General features: G+C 41.3%; 2 protein-coding genes across 2 annotated transcripts in view; one reads left to right on the forward strand and one right to left on the reverse strand.

Annotated features, from left to right (window-relative positions):
- LOC306792438 (poly [ADP-ribose] polymerase tankyrase-1-like) overlaps positions 1-8,564 on the forward strand; it is a 59,424-nt gene extending 50,860 nt beyond the window's left edge. The window contains exons 23-29 of the mRNA XM_079289555.1: positions 1,727-1,847; positions 2,139-2,236; positions 3,261-3,335; positions 3,483-3,588; positions 3,863-4,049; positions 4,594-4,750; positions 4,895-8,564. Of these exons, the coding sequence (XP_079145681.1) occupies positions 1,727-1,847; positions 2,139-2,236; positions 3,261-3,335; positions 3,483-3,588; positions 3,863-4,049; positions 4,594-4,750; positions 4,895-4,981 (831 nt within the window). The 3' untranslated portion in view covers positions 4,982-8,564. The remainder of the gene's footprint in view (positions 1-1,726; positions 1,848-2,138; positions 2,237-3,260; positions 3,336-3,482; positions 3,589-3,862; positions 4,050-4,593; positions 4,751-4,894) is intronic.
- An 8,217-nt stretch (positions 8,565-16,781) lies between these two features.
- dusp4 (dual specificity phosphatase 4) lies at positions 16,782-24,486 on the reverse strand. The gene is made up of 4 exons (XM_079289532.1): positions 23,905-24,486; positions 22,360-22,487; positions 20,173-20,392; positions 16,782-17,756 (listed from the first exon to the last, which is right to left on the reverse strand). The coding sequence occupies exons 1-4, from the start codon at positions 24,272-24,274 to the stop codon at positions 17,368-17,370; spliced, it is 1,107 nt and encodes a 368-aa protein (XP_079145658.1). The 5' UTR covers positions 24,275-24,486; the 3' UTR covers positions 16,782-17,367.
- Between the last annotated feature and the right edge of the window lie 360 nt (positions 24,487-24,846).

Raw genomic sequence — 24,846 nt, forward strand, 5'->3', positions numbered from 1 at the left:
TAAATGCTAGCAAAGCTAACAACATTCCCAAGCAGCCTCAACTGTAATTTGGGTTTGTCGACAATGTTAGCAAATGTTAGCTAACATGCCAAACTAAGCCGATCATGGTGAATATCACACCCGCTTAACACCAGCACGTCAGTATTGTCGTTGTCAGGATGTTAGCGTTAGCATTTAGCTCAAATACAGACTTACAGAGCTGTAAACTAGTTCGTCTCGCACTTCCTAAACGTTAATGTGCGAGAATTAATTTGACAGAGCGAGACAGAAAGAGGGTGATGTCGATAGAACAGCGGAGACTGAAGAGGCACACAGATGGATGGCGTGAGAGAACGGGGAAGAAAAATGAAGGGAGAGAGGCTGGCTTGAAGAGAATAGAGAGACAAGGAGACAGAAAGAGGAGAAAACAGGCGGGGAGAGAGACGGAAATAGAAAGTGCAATTGAAAGGTGACAGCGGGCAAAAGGCTAAGCACAGAAAGAAGTGTGGTAGCAATACAGAGGGTGTGTGTGTGTGTGTGTGTGTGTGTTCCAGTCAATATTAGTTTCCCTTAAGGGAAACGAGCCATCATTAATATTCAGATGAAGAGTGAGTCAGCTTAGTGTTAATGGAGAAAATGTATTTTTAAGAAAACAAGGACTCAATCATGACAAAGATATATACACATAGGTTTAATGGATTTTACATCATTACAATATACTTATTATAAAACCATACTTTTTTACTCATTCTGTGGAATTTACAATATGTTGTTCAAAGTCAACCCAAGAACACAAACCTATTTCAGTTGATCTGTTTCGAAGAAGATCAGTAGAACACAAAGTTGTCAACATAAAGTTTGATGAAACGGTTTATACAGAAAAGATGGAGATGGGCGCTCATTACTGTCTGGCTTCAGCCCGCCCATGCAGAGAGAATGCAATAATGCTGCAGCATTAGTAGAGGGGAATAAAAGACGTTATTGAGTTGACTGTTCCAGGTGGCAGATTGCTCAGACGCCGCTTCTCCACCGCCGTGATGAAATTGTAAGTTGGCAGCTTGAAGCATCCGCCTGTGGTGAGAATCGGGTGGATGTGTCACTTTCATTTGTTTTAAGTGATTACTTCAAATTGGGTGAAACAAACCCGTACAGGCTTCTGCAGAACTATGCTGTGATTTCTCAAATGAAACCGGGGTTCTTGTATTAATTAGTAACAATGAACGTCTCTGTAAACACCCAGCAGACTATCGAGGCCACGATGATTTATACCTATTACAGTGATGACAGCAACACGGAGGAAAGGAGGTAAAAGCTGAGTTATCTCTGCCTCCAACATGAATCTCATCTCTGCTCTCCCTGAGAAAACTCCCAAACTTCACCATCATCAATTTGCATATCAATCCCATCATTCATTGACCCGTTCTTTACGCTTCTGTCTCTCTTTTTCCACTGAATATTTTTCAGACCCTTTGTCTCTGCGATATGTCTTAATCATTGAACTCTTGTATTTATTGTTGGCTTTTTTTTTCTGATCAGATTAAACAGTTATGTTTTTATGTGTGTGCAGAGCTCTACCGTTAAATACAGGAGAACAACAACGTGTTTAGTTGTCAGAGGTATAATTAGAGGTTTGGCTGGAATAGTTATTGGACATTATGATAATAAAATGTTCATTTGTTTGCATTCTTGTGGCAGAAGATGGAGAGATAAGCAAGACTGACATGACTGCTTTGTTGTTTCTGGGCAGATTTCGCTGGATGTGCTGGCAGACATGGGTCACGAGGAGCTGAAAGAGATCGGCATCAACGCTTACGGTCACAGACACAAACTCATCAAGGGCATCGAGAGGCTGCTGGGAGGCCAGCAAGGTCAGGAAACACACGCATATATATACCCTATATCAGATTTACTGTATTGAAACTAATATTTAGTGTTAAAATAGACAATGCTGGAAATGTTAAAACATATGAATGTGACGAATTGTGTTCAACACAATCAAGCAAGTTCTCCTTATAACAAAACGTTGTGTTATCTAGTAAACCTGCTTCAGCACAACGTGTAGGTTATATAGGTGAATACAGCTGTTATTGGTCATTTGAAGAAAAAGAAAAGTGTAATTTATCCTTTCTCTGATTCACTTTCAAAACCTGTGTTTATAGGTGCAAACCCATATCTGACGTTCCACTGCTCCAGCCAGGGCACCGTGCTAATTGACCTGGCACCGGACGACAAGGAGTTCCAGTCTGTGGAGGAGGAAGTATGCACACACACACACTACATAGATTTAGGTTGATCGTGGTTGCTTTTTTTCCCTTCACTACCTGCATGACGTCCGTGATTAGTAATTCCGGACATCTGGCAAAGGAGACGCCACACACTGTGCACGATCAGTGCTTTTGCTCCATTTCTCTCCCGTAAATGAAAGAGACAGCGGATATCAGTCCGAATGGATTAAAAATAAATGGACCGTCAGTTCCTAACAGGTAATTTAAACTGTAACTTTTGAAAAATGATTTACACGAGTCCCCCTCGAGACAGCTTCCAATACTAGGTTGGATTCCTCTGCCTATTACCGGCAGTCATTTCTAGGTCATCAATAATTCCGGTCATCGGGACGATAACTCATTTTGTGAAAGGCAGTAATCACTTCAACCACATCGTGGTCAACTTTCCTCTCAGTTTGTAAATCCAGCTGCAGCACTATTCTACTTTTACATTCTCTTTGAGAGTCGAGTCGTCTTTTTCACTGCCACACTTTTTGCAGCCGCACCAAATTTCCCACAGGCATTATTTAGGTGTCTGCTGCGATTGCATTGAGTTGTGGCTCTGTAATCTACACTCAATTGCCACCTTTATCCTAACTAAAATCAATTGAAGAGACCTGCAATAAATCCTACCAACCCGAAGGTTTTTATGTTGGCTTTGTCCGCCCCGTTTATATCACTCTGTGGTGCTGTTGAGTTCCACAAACTACATCCTCCAAAATGACCTTACCGATCAACAGCTCACTAAAACACTTTCTACAAACTTGAACAGGGCTGTTGTATAAGACTGCATTAGTTTTAGCCAGGCGTACACCAGATGACAGAAAATACAACCGGTAACCTGAGATTACATTGTTATCTAGGTGGTCCAACGCTGTCCAGAGTGCTGTATGAATCACACCTTTTGTTATGAAATCTGCATTTCATTCGCATGTGTGTATCCCACACGTTCCCCATTTTAATCTTAAAAGCTTTGCGCAAGCGTGTAGTTTTGATGTCTGGTCATTTCCTCCACAGCTACAGAGCACGATCAGAGAACACCGCGATGGAGGCAACGCGGGGGGAGTCTTCAGCCGGTACAACATCATTAAGGTGTGTACTCACAACACACACACACAGACCAGTTTTCTCTGTTTATGATCACAAAGGAGGAGTTTGTTTGTTGTTTGCCTTTTGCAAATACACTTTGAATTCTTAAGTCCCTCTTCGTCCCCTCCTTTCCTTCCTGTGACTCTCCAGATTCAGAAGGTGGTGAATAAGAAGCTGCGGGAGAGATACGCACACAGACAGAAGGAAATAGCAGACGAGAATCACAACCACCACAACGAGCGAATGCTCTTTCACGGTAAATTGACACAGATGTCGAGGTAGCCGAGTGTTCGCACCCAATTCCGTACAACCGCAGCATCCTGGCGATTCTGGCTTCGGGTCCTCTGTTGAATGTCATGCCTCTCTTTCTCCCCCATGTCAATTGATGGCAAAGGTCCTGAGCTGACCTCAGCTCCTCGGCCCGTATCGTTCTGTGGAGCTGTAACATTTAAAACGTTTAACACAGAGTGTGTTGCATCTTGTTGTTGTGCGATGGATACTTGATGCGACCGTGTCCTTTCTCCTGCCAGGTTCTCCCTTCATCAATGCCATCATCCATAAGGGCTTCGACGAGCGACATGCTTACATCGGCGGCATGTTCGGTGCTGGCATCTATTTTGCTGAGAACTCCTCCAAAAGCAACCAGTACGTGTACGGGATTGGTGGAGGCACAGGATGTCCCACCCACAAAGACCGCTCCTGCTACGTGTGCCACAGGTGAGACGTCTTTACCGTCGTGGCATGTTTCCCGTTTCCTGTTTCTTACAACATCTGGCTTATTGTGTGTTAGGACAGAACTACTAGTCAGCACCTGTGTCACACTAATTATTATCAGAATTATGTAGTTTGTTCAAACTGCTGAAGTGATAACAGTTTACTCAAAGATGCTGCTTTGTATTCTGAATCCACTTGATTTCTAGATGTGCTTTTGATGGACTCTAGTATCCCACAATGCATTGCATAAAGGAAAACATTCAGCTTTCTTTACTTGACAGTTATTATTCCAAAGTTGTATTTCAAAGCCTCAGTTTTGACACACTTATATAATTTCCTGTTAGTGCAAAACACATTTTCTTGCAATACTGTGCTATTATTATGTAATATGGAAAAGTGGGCATAGAAAGAGAATAGGATTCACTGTTCACTGCGTGTTAATTCTTGACATTAAAACTTACTGTAACATATCATCACATTACATTATGAAGCAAAAATGTACAAATGAAACACATTTATGTGCGCTTACCGTGTGCTTACTTTTCAGGCCGATGCTGTTCTGCAGAGTGACGCTGGGTAAGTCCTTCCTTCAGTTCAGTGCGATGAAAATGGCTCACGCCCCCCCCGGACACCACTCAGTGATAGGACGGCCCAGCGTCAACGGGCTGGCGTATGCAGAGTACGTCATCTACAGAGGGGAGCAGGTCAGTACACACACACACGCTTTTATTAATTGATTCAGCATTTTGTCTATAAGAATCTCAAAAAGGCTGTGCAATGTTCTAAATGCTCGAGAGATAAGCCTCGTATTTCGTTGTATTTACATTGGATGTGCTCTTTGTCCACAGGCCTACCCAGAATACTTGATCACGTACCAGATTGTGAAGCCAGAGACTGAGGCTACGCCTGCTGCCACCTCCGAGCAGAAGTCCTAAAACGCAATCACAGTGGGATCCGAAGAGGGCCAGACTGAAATGGACTAGAACCGCTCTCTGAGAGGAGACTAGAAATGAACTAGAGGGAGTTTCAAACCTCGGAACTCCCGAATTAAAGTCTCCAGAGCTTGAAACGCGAGGCGAAGCGGCGGCCAGACGACCCTCTGAAACAGACCTGGATGTGTCTTAACAGGAGAAGAAGAAGTTTCGGGGTGTTCAAAAGCAGCAGACGGCAAAATCTATCAGATTTGTTCATTAATTGGGTGTAATTTAACTGGAGAAAATGCAACTTTTTTTAATCAACATCTCTGGAAGTGCACAGAACAGGACACGGTCCAGAGCGAAACAAACGTCCCCGACGTTGCACCTTTGCGCACCGCTCATGTAATCTACCCCCGGTTTGTTTTAATGTGGCGTTTTGATATCGTGTCCTCTTTCGGCTTTGTGCATCATCCACAGCAGCAAAACAACACCCCGAGGCTGCTTCCACAAACAGCGATTGTCCGGCACATTTCATGTTGCAGCGTGTCACATTCTCACCAATGAGGCTCGTGTAAACAAGTCGCGGCTCTCCGTGCTCGTTCTCTCCCTCCCTCACATTGTTTCTGCTGTAAACAAAGAAGAAATTATGGAACGAGTGTGAGCGGAGAGAAGCAAAAAGAGATTACGGCGGACAAATACCCAGAAGTCAATAAGAAGAAACAAAACGGGAGACCACAAATCCACTGCTGCTGCTACAGGCCACAGTCCATGCTGAGGCCATCTTGGACATCCACCAAACCAAGTCAAGAGGACAGCTGCTGCCAGCAAGACCTAGAATCCACAGACAAATGTTAAGAAATTGACCAGAAAATCCAAAATTTGGGCAGAGCTGAGTTGTTACAAGCAAGCGGCAAACACCTGACAATAACAAAAAAAGCACACTGCTTTCTGAGCCTCAAAGGTACGAAATTCAAAATGCAGATCATTAATGAAGCATAAATTTAGACTGTAAATAGTTAATGGCTACCTGAACAGAGAATGAAGTAACTCTCTCTCTCTCTGTGTGTTGTAGTCGCTCTACCTAGCTGTGCTAGTTTTAGTTTTAGCGCCAGTCTCTCTGTTGTGCCCCCGCCGGCTTACTAAAGCCGTTAGTCCCGCTAGCTGCTCGCCTCAGGCTCAGCCAGCTTCATGTTGACAGACGTGTGGAGGCACTGGATGTGCTCTGATCTCCGAATTGAGCACCTTTAATTAATTTATGGGAATCAGTTCATCTCAAATTCCCCAGTAAGACATTCCCAATTACATCTTAAAGAACTTCCACGGGTGGCTGCTGCTCGTTTCCGCTCAGCTTAAGGACCACAAGAGACCAGACGCTGACACCATCATGTGTACAAACCCGCGTGAGTCACACTTTTCCTCCGCTCAAAGCTGCACGTGGCAGCTCAAACTACCCAAGTTTGAATAAAGATTAAGGAATCGCGTCCGTTGATTTCCCTAAACTGCACACAGCGAGTTCTTTGTTTACAAACCCAGCCGAGCTTTCTCTGGATGATGCACTCGCCGTCTGTGAAGCTCTGTTACATCTCCTTCGGTGTGAGACGTGACTGTTACCAACACAAAGTAATATTTTTTGGGACAAAGGTCAATTGCCGTTAAACATTCATATCATAACATTCTGCTTCACGTGTTCCAGCCATTAACACTTACAGCTGGAGCGTCTTTTTGTTTTGTGTTTTTATTGTCTCACATGGATCCACGTTTCCCTGTTTTTTTGTTGTTTACAAGAACCTACTGCCTTCTGGCCCCTTTCCTCTACCTGTAACTGTTGATGCCCCCTAGTGGTGCAGCGGAGGAACTGCTGGCTTGTAGTATTGCATTGAAGAAGACAAATACGCTCTACATCAGGAAGGCATTTATGTAGGGATCCATTCCTACGTGTGTTTTCCTGGGGCCTATTCCATTTGTTTTTCCTTGCGTGTTTATTTTTAGGTCATCTTCATACTGTTGGGTTTACACTCCATAAGCAAACGGGACAAGTGACCCTTACTCACTGGATCTCAGCAAGCCATTCAGCGGGCTGGGCACAGGCTTCACCGAGATATTTATACAAGCAGAGATCTGCAGCTTCATTGTTAAAGATGAAGAATAGGATGATGGAGATGTTGTCCCTAAATATGCTATCACATTTGTAATTGTATTAACCATTTATAGTGACACACTAACATGTTTGACAAACCTCATGGCGGCAAGAAGATAAGCAAACTCCTCTAATTGCGTACTGTACTTTAACTGTTTTTACTGTGATGACCATGTTTTCTGTTTATTATTTATGATTAATGAGACTGCACACTACATGGGACCACACATGACTTGTAAGTTGCTTTCAGGTCAAGTGCAGTGCTGAGGTCTCTGAAATCCCTTGAAGCTGTGTGGACCGGAAAGGGAAATGGCCTTAACTGTTTGTTTTTGTTGAGAATGAAAAAGATTGCCTTGAAGACGTACTATGAATGGTTGAGCCACCTCAGGCAGCGGCACAAGAGAGCCGCTTCATATCCGTGGAGGAATCAAAGAGATGTGTGGACACCAGTGAGGGACGGGCCATTTCATTCTGACCAAGCTGCTCTGATATTTCATTTCTTTTTTTTGTTTTTATTCCGTCTTTGTTAGAACTTAGTGACTCAGATTTCAGCTGATTTGCACCTTGCAAGGTGAAGATGACGTCGGTCTGAGCCAAGTGCAAACAATCACGACATGTTAAGCGTGCCAAAAGGCAACCGGTAGCTCTAAATAGCAGCCCCGAAACTATTTTCCACCCGTGAAATTTTCCCCTCAGTTTTGCAGCCCACATGTTTGATAGGAATAGCTCATCCCAATAACAATGACTGATAACATTCAATTCAATGAATAAGTAGACAAAATAACTTCTGATAATTTGAGAAAAACGAATAAGCTTGAAATTAAATTGTCTCAGTGACATTTTTCAAAGGGGAAATAAAGGAGTTGCAGCCCTGAGATGCCTTACATACGGCCTTATGTAAAAGACATGAAGTAAATATTAAGTTTTAGCATTTCACAAACTGACTTGATTTATTAAGCTCATTTTAAATGATAAATTAAGTTTAAAGTCCAGCCACACTATTACATTTCCCGTTTAGTTTCTTTTAAAACTTCAGTGTTGTCCCTGATCAGAGTCAGCGCAAAGATTTCAGACGAAGTGGCAGCGTCTTGCTCTCTTGTACAGCAGCCCTGTATGAAGTATGAGCAGAGCTGTGGGCTTCATTTTAAATGACTGTAAATAAACTCCAGATGGGCCTTTTAAGGAGGGTTTTGAGTTTATTTTTCCTTGCGTTCTTTTTTTAAATGTGAAAAATATTTGAATTGTGTTTTAGCTGACCTGGTCTCGACTTCTCTGTCTCAGGGGCCAGTCAGCCATCTTGTTGTAACTTGTTTGGAGGGGTGTGTGTGTTCAATCAATCCATGCCTCACCTCCTGACCTGCCTTCTACTAAACGCCACCAGTTTAATGAACACATTTCCTCATCAGTAATGTTGGACTTCCTGTTGTACAGAGCTGCTGACCAGTTAAACATGTGGAACAGATAAACGTGTACAGAAGAAAATAATAATAAAAACAACTTAACAAAGTGGATTTTTGTGTTATTCTTAGTTCAGTTTAGTCACACTATGTGGTTACTATTTATTTTTAGTATTTTCTATTGCCGCTGCAGACCAATTAAGCAGTGACTTTAGCAGTTTGTGGAGAAGACAAGTCTGACTGGCTAACAAAAGCAAAATGTAAGACACTCACTTTACCAAACCAAAGAAAAAGTTAGATTTATAGAAAATGTTACAGCATAACTATGACATACTATACTATCAACTCTTTTTCGACATGCTATGACAATTTACTATTTTACAATGACTTTTTTATGACGCACAATATGAATTTTTTAATACTTTTATATGGGGTTTTTTTGCCACTTTTCTCGACAATATACTATGATTTGTTTTGCAACTTTATTCAACATGCTATAACTACGGCTTCCGGCCACTCAAAGCGCTTTAACAATACATACAGTCATCATTCACACATTCATACACTGACAGCAGCGGTTACCATACAAGGTGCCCATCAGGACTCTTAACCATTCACACCCATTCATTCCCCGCAGGTACAGCCTACATCAATGAAACTGTTCAATACCAATTGAACCAATACGTTTCTTATGTGCAATCATTTTAATTTAGCATTTCATAGATATAAAGCTTTTTTACTGTTTAATTATAGGCCTAGCTTGTTTTTTTTTATTAACTGATGCTTCTTGTTATTGCTGCTTTAAAACTGCGATTGTCCCTGCCGGGGAATGAAGGATCATCTAATCTTAACCTCTATTAAACGTTGACACTCTGGGGAAAAAGAAAAATGACTTCATTACCAAGGTTGGAATGAGACCTTAAAAATGAATATCGGCTGCCAGTCACAACGGTTAGTTTGATAAATATTGAGGTAATTGTTTGGGTTATGAAAAAGGGGAACGTGTGTATTTTTGGGCATGTAAAAGTCATTTTTGGACATACTACAATATCACTTTTCTTCGACATGCTATACTATGACTTTTTTGGACATACTACAATATCACTTTTCTTCGACATGCTATAATATGACTTTTTTCCGACATGCTATATTTTGACTTTTTTTCGACATGCTATACTATGACTTTTTTTCGACATGCAATAATATGACATGTTATACTATGACTTTTTTTCGACATGCTATACTATGACTTTTTTTCGACATGCTATAATATGACTTTTTTACGACATGCTATACTATGACTTTTTTTCGACATGCTATACTATGACTTTTCGACATGCTGTACTATGACTTTTTTTCGACATGCTATACTATGACTTTTTTTCGACATGCTATACTATGACTTTTTTTCAACATGCTATACTATGACTTTTTTTCGACATGCTATACTATGACTTTTTTTCAACATGCTATACTATGACTTTTTTTCAACATGCTATACTATGACTTTTTTTCAACTTTTTTGGACATACTACAATATCACTTTTTTTCGACATGCTATACTATGACTTTTTTTCGACATGCTATACTATGACTTTTTTTCGACATGCTATACTATGACCTTTTTTCGACATGCTATACTATGACTTTTTTTCAACATGCTATACTATGACTTTTTTTCAACATGCTATACTATGACTTTTTTTCAACATGCTATACTATGACTTTTTTTCGACTTTTTTGGACATACTACAATATCACTTTTCTTCGACATGCTATACTATGACTTTTTTTCGACATGCTATACTATGACTTTTTCGACATGCTATACTATGACTTTTTTTCGACATGCTATACTATGACCTTTTTTGGACATGCTATACTATGACTTTTTTCGACATGCTATACTATGACTTTTTTTCAACATGCTATACTATGACTTTTTTTCGACTTTTTTGGACATACTACAATATCACTTTTCTTCGACATGCTATACTATGACTTTTTTTCGACATGCTATACTATGACTTTTTTTCGACATGCTATACTATGACTTTTTTTCGACATGCTATACTATGACTTTTCAACATGCTATACTATGACTTTTTTTCAACTTTTTTGGACATACTACAATATCACTTTTTTCAACATGCTATACTATGACTTTTTTTCGACATGCTATACTATGACTTTTTTCAACATGCTATACTATGACTTTTTCAACATGCTATACTATGACTTTTTTCAACATGCTATACTATGACTTTTTTCAACATGCTATACTATGACTTTTTTTCGACTTTTTTGGACATACTACAATATCACTTTTCTTCGACATGCTATCCTATGACTTTTTTTCGACATGCTGTACTATGACTTTTTTCGACATGCTATACTATGACTTTTTTTCGACATGCTATACTATGACTTTTTTTCGACATGCTGTACTATGACTTTTTTCGACATGCTATACTATGACTTTTTTTCGACATGCTATACTATGACTTTTTTTCGACATGCTGTACTATGACTTTTTTTCGACATGCTATACTATGACTTTTTTTGACATGCTATACTATGACCTTTTTTCGACTTTTTTGGACATACTACAATATCACTTTTCTTCGACATGCTATACTATGACTTTTTTTCGACATGCAATAATATGACATGCTATACTATGACTTTTTTGGACATACTACAATATCACTTTTCTTCGACATGCATGTCATGTGACTTTTTTTCGACATGCTACACTATGACTTTTTTTCGACATGCTATACTATGACTTTTTTGGACATACAATATCACTTTTCTTCGACATGCTATACTTTGACTTTTTTCCGACATGCTATACTATGACTTTTTTCCGACATGCTATACTATGACTTTTTTCCGACATGCTATACTATGACTTTTTCCGACATGCTATACTATGACTTTTTTGGACATCCTACAATATCATTTTTCTTCGACATGCTATACTATGACTTTTTTGGACACCCTACAATATCATTTTTCTTCGACATGTTATACTATGACTTTTTTGGACATCCTACAATATCATTTTTCTTCGACATGCTATACTATGACTTTTTTTCGACATGCTATACTATGACTTTTCTTCGACATGCTATAATATGACTTTTTCAACATGCTATGCTGTGACTTTTTTTATAACTTTTTATGATTTATTTCGACATGCATAGTTGCAACATGCATGCAACATGCAACATGCAACATGCAACATGCAACATGCAACATGCAACATGCATTTGCATGTTGCAAATGATGCCATTTCATCTTCACATTTTTATGTCATACTATACAACATTTTTTACGACAATAATATTGATTATTGTTGACTGATTATTTTATGGCATAATAGTATTGCAATTTTAGGACACACTGTACTTTTACTTCTGTCATGGAATTTTATGCTTCGACTCTTTTAAGACATTTTTTATGACTTGAATGGTAATGGGGGTTTTTTCATGACATTTATTATGATTTTTCAAGATTTGTTGTTAAACCAAAGCATTTTTTATGGCATACTTGACTATGTGACAGACATTTTTATGGCCATTTCATGGCATCTCCTCAGCTTTCCTACACAGGTTTTGATAATGAACCTCGCGGTCAGTCATCATGTCATATTATCATACATTACCTTTCTCCAGCTTGCTTCACCCCTCTCTCTCTTTCTCTGTCCACACAACAGTCAAGATAATTTGGTTAACTATTTCATGCTCTTCACATATGTTCATATTTGAATTACATGATTACATTAGGGATATATGTAGGTGTTGTGACCCTGTTGCCTATTAAAAAAGGCCACCACGGTTGCTGATTGCTTTGTTTAGACGTGTGCAAGAAATGACAAAATGTCCACTTTCCAAGATAAAGGCAAATGCTTACTTACAATCACAGCGTTTCCAGAAACAAACAGAGCACAGCCACTTTCTCTGTCATATATTTCCTCAATCACAGACAAAAGGAATCATAACATTCTTCCTCATTCATTATCGCACAGTCAAAAACTGACTGCTTCTGCCCAGTCAGCAACACCTGTATCACGCGACCCTCCTGATTGCATTGACCTCTTGCCTAATTGACAGCGGCACTACGCCCCCACGTGGTGGGAGGTTTAGCAAAACAAAACCATAACAAAATGGCTCTTACATGAGTTGAATGTAGTCTGTTGCACTTCAGTTGATCCTTCTTTATTTACCCCCTCTGCTGCCATCCCTCCTTCTCATCACTGGTCTCCTTTTCTTTTTGCCTGATCGCAACAAAGTGTGCGTAAGAATCAGCAGAAACGTCCATACTGCTGCGGAACCAGCTGCATTGTTCATGTCTTCAGCTTACCCTCTTATTTTGTTTTTAGACTGTATTCCAAAGTGAATGTTGATGTCACTCAAACTGTCAAAGTGCGCTGGAGAGTTTGACAGACAGCTGGGAGCTTGCTTAATAAGTCTGCATGTATAGACATGTAGCTGAGGACAATGATACGTTCTCCCCACTGGGTGGCGCTCCAAGCTAATATTTCTTACTATGTAAAGGGGCGTAAAAAAACACCACACAAAGAGGTTCCTGGTTTTATAAATGACAAATAATACCTGGTGTCCATATATTTCTCATTTCATCATATTTTGAAAAAATCATGTTGAGAGGATTCTTTGATCCATATCAAGCAGGGGTCTTCAACTAAAATTCCAAAAGGTCCAGATTGAGAAAATCTCCTCGGGCAAAGGTCCGAAACATTACAATAATATTTAACCCGCGCTATTTAGCGCCATATATATATTGCAGAAGCCTAGTAGTAGTAAAGTCTCTGTGTAGTCAACAACTGTCAAATCAAATAAAGAAAGTACACATCAATTATATTTTAACAAATTATTGTTCTCAGTTTTCAAATTTAACTGGATGGATTATAAATAATACATAAATAAAAGTTCTTCTCATTTCAAGTAAAATAATGGCTGGATTAAAGAATAACTGACATAACAGAAAGCTTTTGAAGAATGTGCATCTTAAAATAAAGTCATTCATTTTAGAAACATTCATTTCACTGAGTTGTCCTGCAGCTTTAAATTCAGTTCATTCAGGTGTAAAGTGATGTCAATCAAAAAGCCACAATATTATATTTTTGTCATCTAAAAAGAGAAATCAGTGAGCATGATCTTTATCTGTGGTTATTAACACTTGTTTCAGCTCTGTCCTCTCTGTAACATCATTGTTGGACAGTGAATTCATGCGTTAGGATTCTGATCATTTTGGGCACTTAGGTTTATTTTCTGTCTTCATTTAGATTCGAGTGGGTACGTTTGTTCAAAGGAGTTGTGCTTTGCCTCGTAGTGCGCTTCATTTGCCACTTGTATCAACAGTTACGGTTTCTGAACATATGACACACTGCCTGTGGTAAGAATTAACATAAAGAGTCTGTTCATTCTTGCTTATGAATTATATTCTCTCTGAACACGTTTCTCTTTTTGGAGAACGTCATGTGAGATAACTTCTCTGATTAGCGCAATTTTCCTGCTCTTGTTTCTATTTCTTCATTTACTTGCATAGTGAGTTTGATATTTTCACTTCATATTTTATGATCGCGCGCTATTTTAATAAAGTATCGATACTAAAAATATGCAAAATCGTATCGTTTTTAACGTACAGGTACCGCGGTACCTTTTTATTATCGATACACCGTGCAACCCTACCGGTTAAAGTACAAACTCGCTGCCTAATGTGTGATTCCGAAATATCTATTTTAGGTCCTGGGTCCGGATGCAACTGTGTCTGGGTCCGGATCCGGACCGCGGTCCGCCAGTTAGAGACCCCTGATATAAAGCATCAACTCTACGTCTGTGTGCATTAATTACCACATTACCCACAATATAGGTTCCAACACAAATATATTGTTCACCGTCTCAATTTACAAACGATTGCCTTTTATGAAATTGTGTGTGTTCATACCGTACATCTACTCGGTTCCACTCAAAATCTTAGAAAAGAAAGCACATACAACGTATTCATTAAGAACATTGTTTTATTCAACAGTGGATCTTCAGTAATAAATAAATGCACAGATTCATTCCGCAATAAAATTGAGGGAAAGTTGTTTTTTTCTGTAGAAATTTCCAAGTCGAGGATTGATATTGCCAAGATGGGTAAACAGCATTGACCAGACGGAGAGAGAGTCCAGACAGATGGACTAACACAGAGAGGCAGGCAGGCTGACAGACAGACAGACAGTTACCACAGAGATGTGTACAAAGTATTGCGTTTTTCACTGATTGCCTCTCTTGTCTCTCTCTCTCTCTCTCTCTCTCTCTCTCTCTCGGTCTCTCTAGATGGACAAAATGTCTTCATGCAAAGTCTAGTCAGTCTACCATCACCATGATGTGCAAATCAATCATAAATTATAAATACAGTATTGCATCACTTCAAAGTGCTACAGAGAAAGGTGCCGACAATCTTCAAAAACAGAAAAAAGGTTTGTTTCCTGTGTAGGTGTGTGTGTCTCTCTGTGTGTGTGTGTGTGTCTCTGTGTGTGTGTGTGTGTGTGTGTGTAGGTGTGCTTGTGTTTCTGTCGAGCGTACATCAAGACCCGGGTATAAAAGCAACCATGGTTGAAATTTGTGCCTTTGGATGTCTAGCACAGAGTACATCTTAGCCTGGTCAAAAGCATAAGCGATACAAACACTGTCTTAGATTGTGACGTTATAAAAATTGCGACATGGTATTTGTGTGTTACGACCTAAAGAGTCACTGATATCGCTGTTGTCCTTGAGTGGATTGTAAGTACAGTATTGCAAGACTTCAAAGTGCCACGGAGAGCTAAACTTCAAAACCAAAGAATCAACTAAATTATAAGGAGGAAATACCTGTTATTAGATTATGGTCCCAAAGCCAGCTTCTCCTTTTTTTTGTCTCCTTCACTCCTTTTTTTTCCAGTTTGGATTTAAAAAGTGAAATCAATAAGTGAATAAGTTTTTATCTTAATCTGGATTCCCGTCACAAGGAACAACACAGAGGGTCCCTGATGTTTTATCAGCAGAGTGTGAAACACCCATGTTTGAATGTCCTGTCATTAAAATCCAGCCACAATGATATATCTAGAAATAAATATTGCCTGTGAAATTTCTCCAAATTAGCTCATATTTAAGATGTCAAGGCATACTTCACAAATGGATTTTGTGTCTAATTCTCATTATTTTGATTTTAAGTTTAAGTGTATATTCTTGGTTTGTAACATGTGTCTTTGTAGCTTGGGAAATTACTCAAATACAGTATGTTTCTGTGTGTTTGTATCCATCTGTGAGCGTAAGAGATGAAGAGAGAGGCGTTTGCTCTGTTGACATTGTGGAATGAGAGTCTGTACTACGATGCTGGAATGCTGAGATTTCTCTAAACATTCAGCAATCGGCTTCATAGCAGCCCGTCTAAATCCATGGGATACCTTCATGAACAAGGCACGAACATCTCAAAAAGGACCACTCGCTGGTGATGCACATTTTAGACCATCAACTAAAAAAAAAAGAAACTAAAGAAAAAAGAAAAATGTCCAAAAATCCCGAAGGAGCCAATGTTTTCAGTTGAATTGCTATGAAAATATATATATATAAAATAAAAATAAAAACGTACAGAAAATAATTGAAACCAATGTCTTAAAATGTATGTATGTTTTGGAAAATGGTTAAAAGTAAAGATAAATGATTTAAAATGCGTTAAACATACAAAGCCACGAGGGTGGCCCTTTAAGTGGCTGCCTTCCAGAGCCACTGTGCTCCAACATGTCCCCTCCGATCTTAAAGGAAAATCATGCTCAACCTTTCAGCAAAAACAAAATGTTGTGACAAAGTCATTCTTACAGCTTTTTCTTTCAGCCCTTTCGTACAACAGCTTATTTTGTGACGTAGCTGAAGGGGTTTCCTACAGTGTGTATCAGGGGCCTGTCGTGGGGTATCCCAGTTCATTTACAAGGGCCCTGGCCTTTTATTTGGCAACTTATTCTATGTGTTTAGCCTCTCTCCGGTGAGGAGATGAGGAGCAGAGGAGAGGGGCCAGACGGGGTGAAGATGAGAGGCAGAGATGAGAGGAGGAGGAGGAGGAGGAGTGAAGGAATATAAAAGGATGAAAAGGAGATGAGAGGAGAGGAAGGTGAGGGGGAGAGACAGAGAGAGGAAGAGGACGTGTGAAAGACAGGAAGCTCCGGTCAGAGCACCTGTCACGGAAGAGGCTCCTGCTTTCTATCACCGTCTCCTCCCCTCTTTTTTTCCATCCATCTCCTTTGTCCGGCAACAGGAGGGGACACCCAAAGGGGAAGGAGCGGGTGCTTAAAATTCCTCCTTCCTTCCTGTGTCCATCTCCTCTCCTAAAGACCTGTTGTCTCCATAGCAACAGGCCCTGTCTTCATACTGAGCTTATTCAGTTGGTAGTCATGAATGTGTGTGTGTGTGTGTGTGTGTGTGTGAGGCAGAGAGAGCGTGTTTGCTGCTGCTCAGGCCTTTCTGTGTCAGCGTTTGACCTGTTGTTGTTGTTGTTGTTGTTTCTCGGGAGAAAACACTCCGCTCAAACTCATTTGCTGGAACAAGTTTTGAAAGCCAGTTCATTTTTTGGTCATTCTGAAGAACTCTTGTGTTAAAATGGAAGGAGCGTTGGCTGGTCTCTGGACATTAAAAAATATTTTTTTTGTCAGTATTTGAGTTTTGAATCAGGCACCGTGACGCTTCTCACCTCCCCGCCCTGGAAGCATGTGCATACTGCAGCGGGCAGTAAAGGATTGACAGCTCTTCCAGCCAATGGCAGCCCGGTCTGTTCTGAGTCAGTTCTTTGGGGGGGGGGGGGGGGGGAAAGGCTGCGACTGGCCATCAGCAGCCGGGGGAGGTCGTGATCGGGCTGTGGTGCAGGTAGGCGGAGTTCACCACAGAAACTGGGAAGTTGAAAATGAACGGCGAGGTGGGCGTGGCCGCCGTCGCCGTGGCGGCCGTCGCCGACTTGGGTGCGAGCAGCGGGCTCGCTGTGGCGGCCGCCTCGGCGGCGCAAGAGGTGGCGAGGAGCTGGGACTCGAACTGCAGCAGCTGGCCCATGAAGCTGAAGTTGGGGGAGATGATGCTGCGACGCCGCCGCACAAACTCGAAGGCTTCCTCCAGACGCACCTGCTTCCTCTTCATCAGGTAGGCCAGGCAGATGGTGGCGGAGCGGGAGATGCCTGCTTGACAATGGACCAGTACTCGCCCGCTGGAGTCCCGCACTGAATCTGATGAGAGAGAGAGAGAGGGGGAGGGGGGGGGGGGGGTCAGAGGTTAGACCTTTCCATGGATAATAAATATAATATCACTAATCGATAGATTGCCATGGATTTGGTACCCCAGTGACGATGGTGATCCTCGAGTCTGACTTATCCTAACAAATGACATTCCCATCAGCCTCAGCTTATCACGCTAAACTATGCTGGTGAACATGGGAAACATGATGAATTCATGGTGTGAGTATATTGGCATGTCAGTGCTGTGCCTAAGCTGAGATCAGTGCTGTGCCTAAGCTTAGCCTTGCTAAGCCGCTGGCATGGCTGTAGACTCTTAAGACTTGTTTTCGTTATGGTGCAGTGCTGTGCTTGAGGTTGGCCTTGCAGAGCTGCTGGCATGGCTGCAGCCTCTTAAACTTGTTTTTGTTTTGGTTGGTATGAGGCTTTTTTTTTTTCATTGTGGTTTGCTGCAAGCTCAGTTTTCCGTCATTGACAATGACAATGTTTTCCGGTTTTATTTCATCTTCAAGCAAAAAAAGGCCCCATTTGCAATTGGTGGCACCAAAATATAGGCAGATAATGCTGGCACAGCTCAAAATGTAAATCTCAGTTCACATTAAATGCATGCATTACATTTCCATCAGTGCCTCTTGTATGCAAAAAAAATAATTTTCTTTGTATTTTTGAGAAAAAGCGGTGCTGAAGATGAAGAATGCAATTTTATGTCAACTGTTTTCTATCATCATTCCGTGTGGACACCTTGAACCGTAACAAACAAAATGGCACCCTAAATTCTTTACATCCACCAAGTATTTAAAACTCAGCAGATGCACCGCTTTGCCTCAAACTGTTTTCATTTCTTCTCCTCTGCACTCTCATGTCTTCGCCTCTCTGTGCAGCCAAACTAGCGTCAAAGTGAGAAAGCAGCAAATCACATTTGAACTGAAACACGCGAGTGCAAAACAGTTTGAGTCATCAGCGCCTCTCACACTTCCTCCCCGGTCATATTTATGTCTCCATCTCTTTCAGTAGGTTTGGCCGCGTGCTATTACTTTGTTACTGTGAATAACCGGATTTAGGTAATAGTTTGATTAAAGCATTTACAGTAACTCAATTTCCCCAACAGCCTCAGTTTGAGTGATTAGTTGGACAGTCCTGTTGTGGAGCATTAGAAGCACGGAATATGAAGGAGATAATTCATTGTTCCACCACAACCGGCTATGCTGCTGTTTTGAATAATAAAATGACTGCTTTAATTCCCCCCCCCCCCCCCCCCAACATTTTTTCTCTCTCTCTCACACACAAAACAGATTTCAGGTAACTCCACCATGGCGTCTGTTTACCCGGTAACAGTGGATGAGTCAGACTCTGGTCCCACAGCAGCTAACTATGACGCATACCAGCACCTACACACACACACACACACATCAGAGAACACGCTCACGACCATACACTCCCAGTAAAGAAACCTCACACAAAATGTCTCCGCACAGCATGGATATGCAAAGCAAATGCAAATCACACACTTGCCTATATTACATACTTAAACACAAATGAGAAATCGTGCTCCAAAGAAATGACTGATTGGAATTTTTTCCGCTCTGTCTTTTTCTTGCTTGCATTACATTGTTTGTTCTGCACGGCATTCATTTGATTCAATTTTTTTGGGAGGTATTTTCTTTCTTTTTCTGTCTGCAGAAATCTGCTGACATGTGTGACGAAGGGCTACTCATAATGAATCATTTTAAACAGATCCCAATGAATAAATGTCTGATTAGTCATCCTGTGTGCCTGCTGCTCTATATGCACAGTGTGCCTGGTAAACATTAAAGCTTTTCTGACCGCACTCTCCGAAAATGCAGCAGAAGAAATACACCAGCAATGAGGAAGAAGCACACGAAACAAAGATGTTACATTCGATTTAAATAAAGTAAACACAAGTCTAGAACTGCAATTGTTAGTCGCTTGAAAGAAAAATAATTGAGGTCATCTTTTAAGCAAATGCAAAATATTTGATGATTTTGGATTATCAGATGTTAGAATGTTATTTTTGGCTTAATGACAGTAAATTGAATATCTTTGGGTTTTAGGCTTTTGGGTTGGACAAAACAAGACGTGAAATATCCTTTTGGGCTCTAGGAAATTGTGTTGGGCATTTTCCCATTTTTCTGCTCATAATCAGCAGAATATTCGACTTGAATGATATAAACAATGTCTTTGACATGTTGGATTTACGGGCTTTTTTATGTACTTAAAATGATGCAAAAAACGTAAAATCAAACCACATAAAGTAACAAAACATGCCTGAGGGGAGCTCGTTTCATTTGTAGTCACCCACCATGGGAAAGCATTTGTTCTGCTAAGACACCACACACACACACACACACACACACACACACACACACACGTCACACACTTATTAACTAACCGATGAACTCAATGGCCTCCAGGAACCAGCAGCTGATATCTTCTTTGTGGTTGTCCTCCACTGGAATACATTTGTACTGGTACGCCCCCTCGAAGTGGTTGGGACAGTCGGCGGACACGTTCAGCAAGGCGGAGATTCCTATGCCGTCCAAAACCTCTTTCTTTGAGGCGTGAAGGGCACTACCAAGGTAGAGGAACGGGAGAATCTCAACTGGGCCGCCCTGGACGGAAAGAAAGACAGATGGGAGGATGATGATTCATTTATTGTTTCATTAGAAATCAGCAGTGAAGAGACCGATTTTCTGTTCTAAAGGCCGTCTGTTCATAATTCATTCAGTCACTAAGTCTTCACTCCTTACATGAAGAAACATCTCCTGACACAACCTGGAGAGCCAATTCAAAACCGCTGACGTCATGAGACAAAGAATTCACTGTCTCGTTGTGCAGCCGGGGCCAGATGGCAGATGACTCCGGCATAAGTGTGACCTCGCTTGAATATTTTTCTAATCACATTAGGTGCGCCTTTCATCTGACAGGGGTTGCTTATTATCTGTGTAATTAATGCAGGGTCATTTGATACGGGCTATTTAGTTTGTTTGTTTCAAGCAGAGTTATTTCTCTATTATAGGAAACACATCTCGCTGTAAGAAGTGAATATCTGATGAACTGACTAATGTTTGCAAGCTCAAAACATAAAACTGAGTGGAAAAATGAGTGGGTTTTTTTTACTGATCAGTACAGATCTATCTCAGGGATTTACACTCACCATTTTCTCACGCTTCGTTGAGGACACCTTGTATATATTCTGCAATCACACTTTATAAGTGGAAAACTAAAAATAGACTCCACAGCAACACATCCTCAAAAAGTCTCCTCAATGACATTTTTTAAGATATCATTGTCTGAGGATGTGAAGGTGTTTTTGCATTTCCTGGAAAAAGGAAGTATCATTCAAAATGTGAATACGTGTTGAAAATATGAATTATTGGCCATAACATCTAATGCCGAAGCCGACATTACAACACTGCCGTCACCCTTCATAATGAGAAACACGACGCTTCCATAATTATAAAGATAGGTTTTATGATGAACTTGTTTGTGCAAGTTGTGTCTTATCTCGTGTTCTGCGCTAATGTTACTGAACGCATTACATTATTTTCAAACATTTCCCAAAGTATATTCGAATGTAAGAGTAGACGTTTTGTTTTTCCCTTCCATTGGCTCTGAGGGGTCAGCCAGCTGGCAGTCTATACCGGTAGTGACACTTATTGACTTATTGTCCGTTTATGTCACTGCCGCTAACGACCTCGGTACTGACGCAGCGTCAGGAAATGATCAATACTGCTCGAGATGTAATGTGAGGAGGGCGGCGGGGGGGGGGTTAGATAATAGGGGGAAAATAGTGAGATACCCAACAGGAAGCTACAGTATTGGTTCAATACAAATCCCACTTATCAGTACGGCCGAGGCTATCAAGCAAACGCACAAAGGCTGTATTGTCTGGCGTCGCTCTCCTCGTGCGTTCCGGGGGAATTAAAGCCGAACCACATGTGACTGTGTGTGAACGTTGCATAAAATCTCTGGGCTCAAACAGCAGATCAGCGACCAACCAAACGACACCACCCGGGTCACAGGAAGTGCCGCAAGAGGGGAATCAATAGTGACCTTTGACCTCCAGTGTACGGCCTGTCATTAAAAAAAGTGGATTTTTCAGAAAACGTTCACAGCGGTATACATTGGGTTTTTTTATGGACTTAAGACTGATGAAACAAAATGAGTAAATATACTTTCACTGCCTTGAATAAAGCAGACTGGATGGTGACTGAATGATCGTGGGAAAGTACACAACAGTGATGTTGCAAAGCAAATGCCTTCCAGTGTTTGCACACGGCAGCTCTGCGTGTCAATGTGCAACTAAAGTTGACTTTTTACAGGCTGAAAAAAACGAGTTGACTGACAAGAAATAATAAATTCTAATTATTTAAAAAGGTGTTAAGCATTTGTGATAATTTCTTACATTTATTAATGAAATCTTCAGTTAAAGCCTTAACTGGTTGCCCACACTTAACAGCAGTTTACATCTGATCTACATCAGGTGGACACTGGTGTATGTTAACTTCGTTATGTAAAGTGTTCTGGCTGAAAAGGCGTGTGAGGTGTTGAGTTGGTCTGTCTCCTGGGGTCTTACCTGGTCGTGGTGAGGTGTCCCACAAGACGAGCAGGCAGAGTCGATGCTGGACTGGCTGGTGAGGCTCGGTAAGGATTTGGTCTTTATGCAAAACTCCGGGTACTCTGAGAAAAACCTGTCATATCCACCTGGCAAAAGAGACGTCACGATTCAAATGCAATGCAAAGCACATCTTAAATGATCACATTGGAAACAATAGGATAGTAAAACACGAGACATTCAATCACTGCTCGGTGCCACAGACGGACTTTAAAACCCTCCAAGATCATGACAGAAATAGGGACTTTTTTTGTGGGGGACATCAGGACAAACGGAACATGGCAACCCACATAAACATCACGGCACAATCTGCACCAGGATTTTCACCTCTGCATTGAGTGTGCCTGACGTGAAGTCTATTAAACCGACCCCTGACCTACATGTTCTATGTCTACAACCGTGGATTTGAAAACAATTTCATCATCCCTTTGCTGTATTTTTCTACACGTCTGCAGGCTGACCGCTGATCCCTGCACCTCAGGGATCCCATCAGAATAACTGGGAAATGTCATCCTTGTAAACTACACACACATACACTCCTGTGTGCTTCAAGGCGTACTACGTCATTAGGATGCACACAAAAACAGAATGCGCCACAGCTTGCAGCAGCTTTGCCTTTTCAAATTCCCCGCAGTCTAAATATAGGCTGGTGGGTAAATCGAGCGTTGATTTGAGATTGCACAGCTTCCTGGCTGTTTCTGAAAGGATCATGTGTGTCCTGTAAGTCCCTACGGTTAGATGTGGCTTCTCGGCATTACCTCATTCACTCAGCTCACGGCCATTGGTCTGTGTGTGTGAGTGAGTGAGTGTGTTGTAAAAGAATTACACCAGTGCATAAAAATAGAGTAGGAACAGTTCGGAGGACATTTCAATGATCTGGCGTATCGGTTATTACAGGTACAAAAACAATATCCACTTATCCTTATGAAGGCAATAAAATAATATTGATTATTGTTGGTTGAAAAATGTTACTGTAGGCTGGTGACATATCAATTGAAATGAGGCTATTCGTGAAATGTGGAGCCATTATTATTGTTATTGGCTCCCATTTAAAACCTCAATAAGATTAAATAAATTATCACGAAGAGAAATGTAATCCTCCAAATCAGTATTTTATCAAAGTTATTGTCATTTCAAAATATTTGTATTAATACAAAGAAGAAGCTCCATTTGTATTTGGATATAACAGTGTTGGAGACAATAAAAAAGACACCTATTGTGTTTAAAACATATACTTGTTTATGGGCTGTTACTGCCCCCATTAAAAGCTGGATTTAACAATGAGGTATTGTGTTATTATAATATTACAATACATTTTCTTAATATCATTTTGACAGTGCCCTATATTACGGTTGAATCAAAGAATAAACACTGCGCAGTTGAACTAAATGTGGATCCTGAACTGTGTTGACCCGAATGCTGGTGAATGGACTCTATTCTCATCGGATGCTGCAGCGGACCCAGAAAGGCTGAGTGACATGATAAAAAACAACATATTTAGGCTACCTTTGAGCAGGTAGATCTGTGTGCCGGAGGAGTCCCTGCACACCGTGTTGAGCACCAGAGTCAGCGTGCTGTCCTCCTTCACTGTCTCCGCGTCCGGCGTCCTCTCGTCATACAGCACCACGGCGGAGTACATCCCGGACCGGAGGCGGCCGCGGACCTCCTCGTCCCCGGCCAGTATCTGGTCCAGGCTGAGCACGGAGCCCTTGGCTCTGCGGCGGACGATGGTGTTGCAGCCGGCGTTGACGGCGCCGCGTATGTGCCGCGCGTTGAAGGCGAGGAAGGAGCGGCAGTCCAGCAGCAGGCACTTGGTGCTGTCGTCCTTTAAAAACCGCTTCACCAGCGGACAGTCCATCTCGCCCAGGTCCTCCATCGCACGTCGTTTTCGGGCTGCGTGTGTTGGCTGCACTGTCGGTTGTCTCCTCCGTCTGTCTCTCTCTCGCTGTGGGCCCCCACCGCCCTCCAAAAACTTCCGATCCTGCGGTGGATTGCGTTTTTGCGCTCTCTCTACACGCGCATTGTAAAAAAAAGAAAAAAAGAAAAACGCACTACTCTTCACGCTTCAGTCCCGGTCACCTCTTTCTTTCTCCCCGCTCCCTCTCCCGAGCGTTTCTCCTCAGGATTGCTTCTCTTTATTTTTCTTTTTTTGTATGAATGGGTGCCCCGCGTCACGGCGGAGGTGACGTCGACCGGTAGCAGCCAATCGCAAAGCGTCCAGAGTCCCGTCCCCTTCCCTCCTCTGCCGTTCATTCATAAAACAAAATAGACATCAATGAACCCAGAGGCGATGGGGATGGAGATTGGACTCAATGGGGCGTACAGTGGAGTTTGCCAATAGCCAAGCCAATTACCTCATGAGCAGATTTTAATAGTTGTTTTACGATGAAATAATAAAATCCACTAAATGAAGATGCCCTTATTAAAATATGTTTTTGAAAAAAAATG

This window comes from Melanostigma gelatinosum (genome assembly GCF_949748355.1).
Source record: "Melanostigma gelatinosum genome assembly, chromosome: 18".
NCBI classification, from domain to species: Eukaryota; Metazoa; Chordata; class Actinopteri; order Perciformes; family Zoarcidae; genus Melanostigma; species Melanostigma gelatinosum.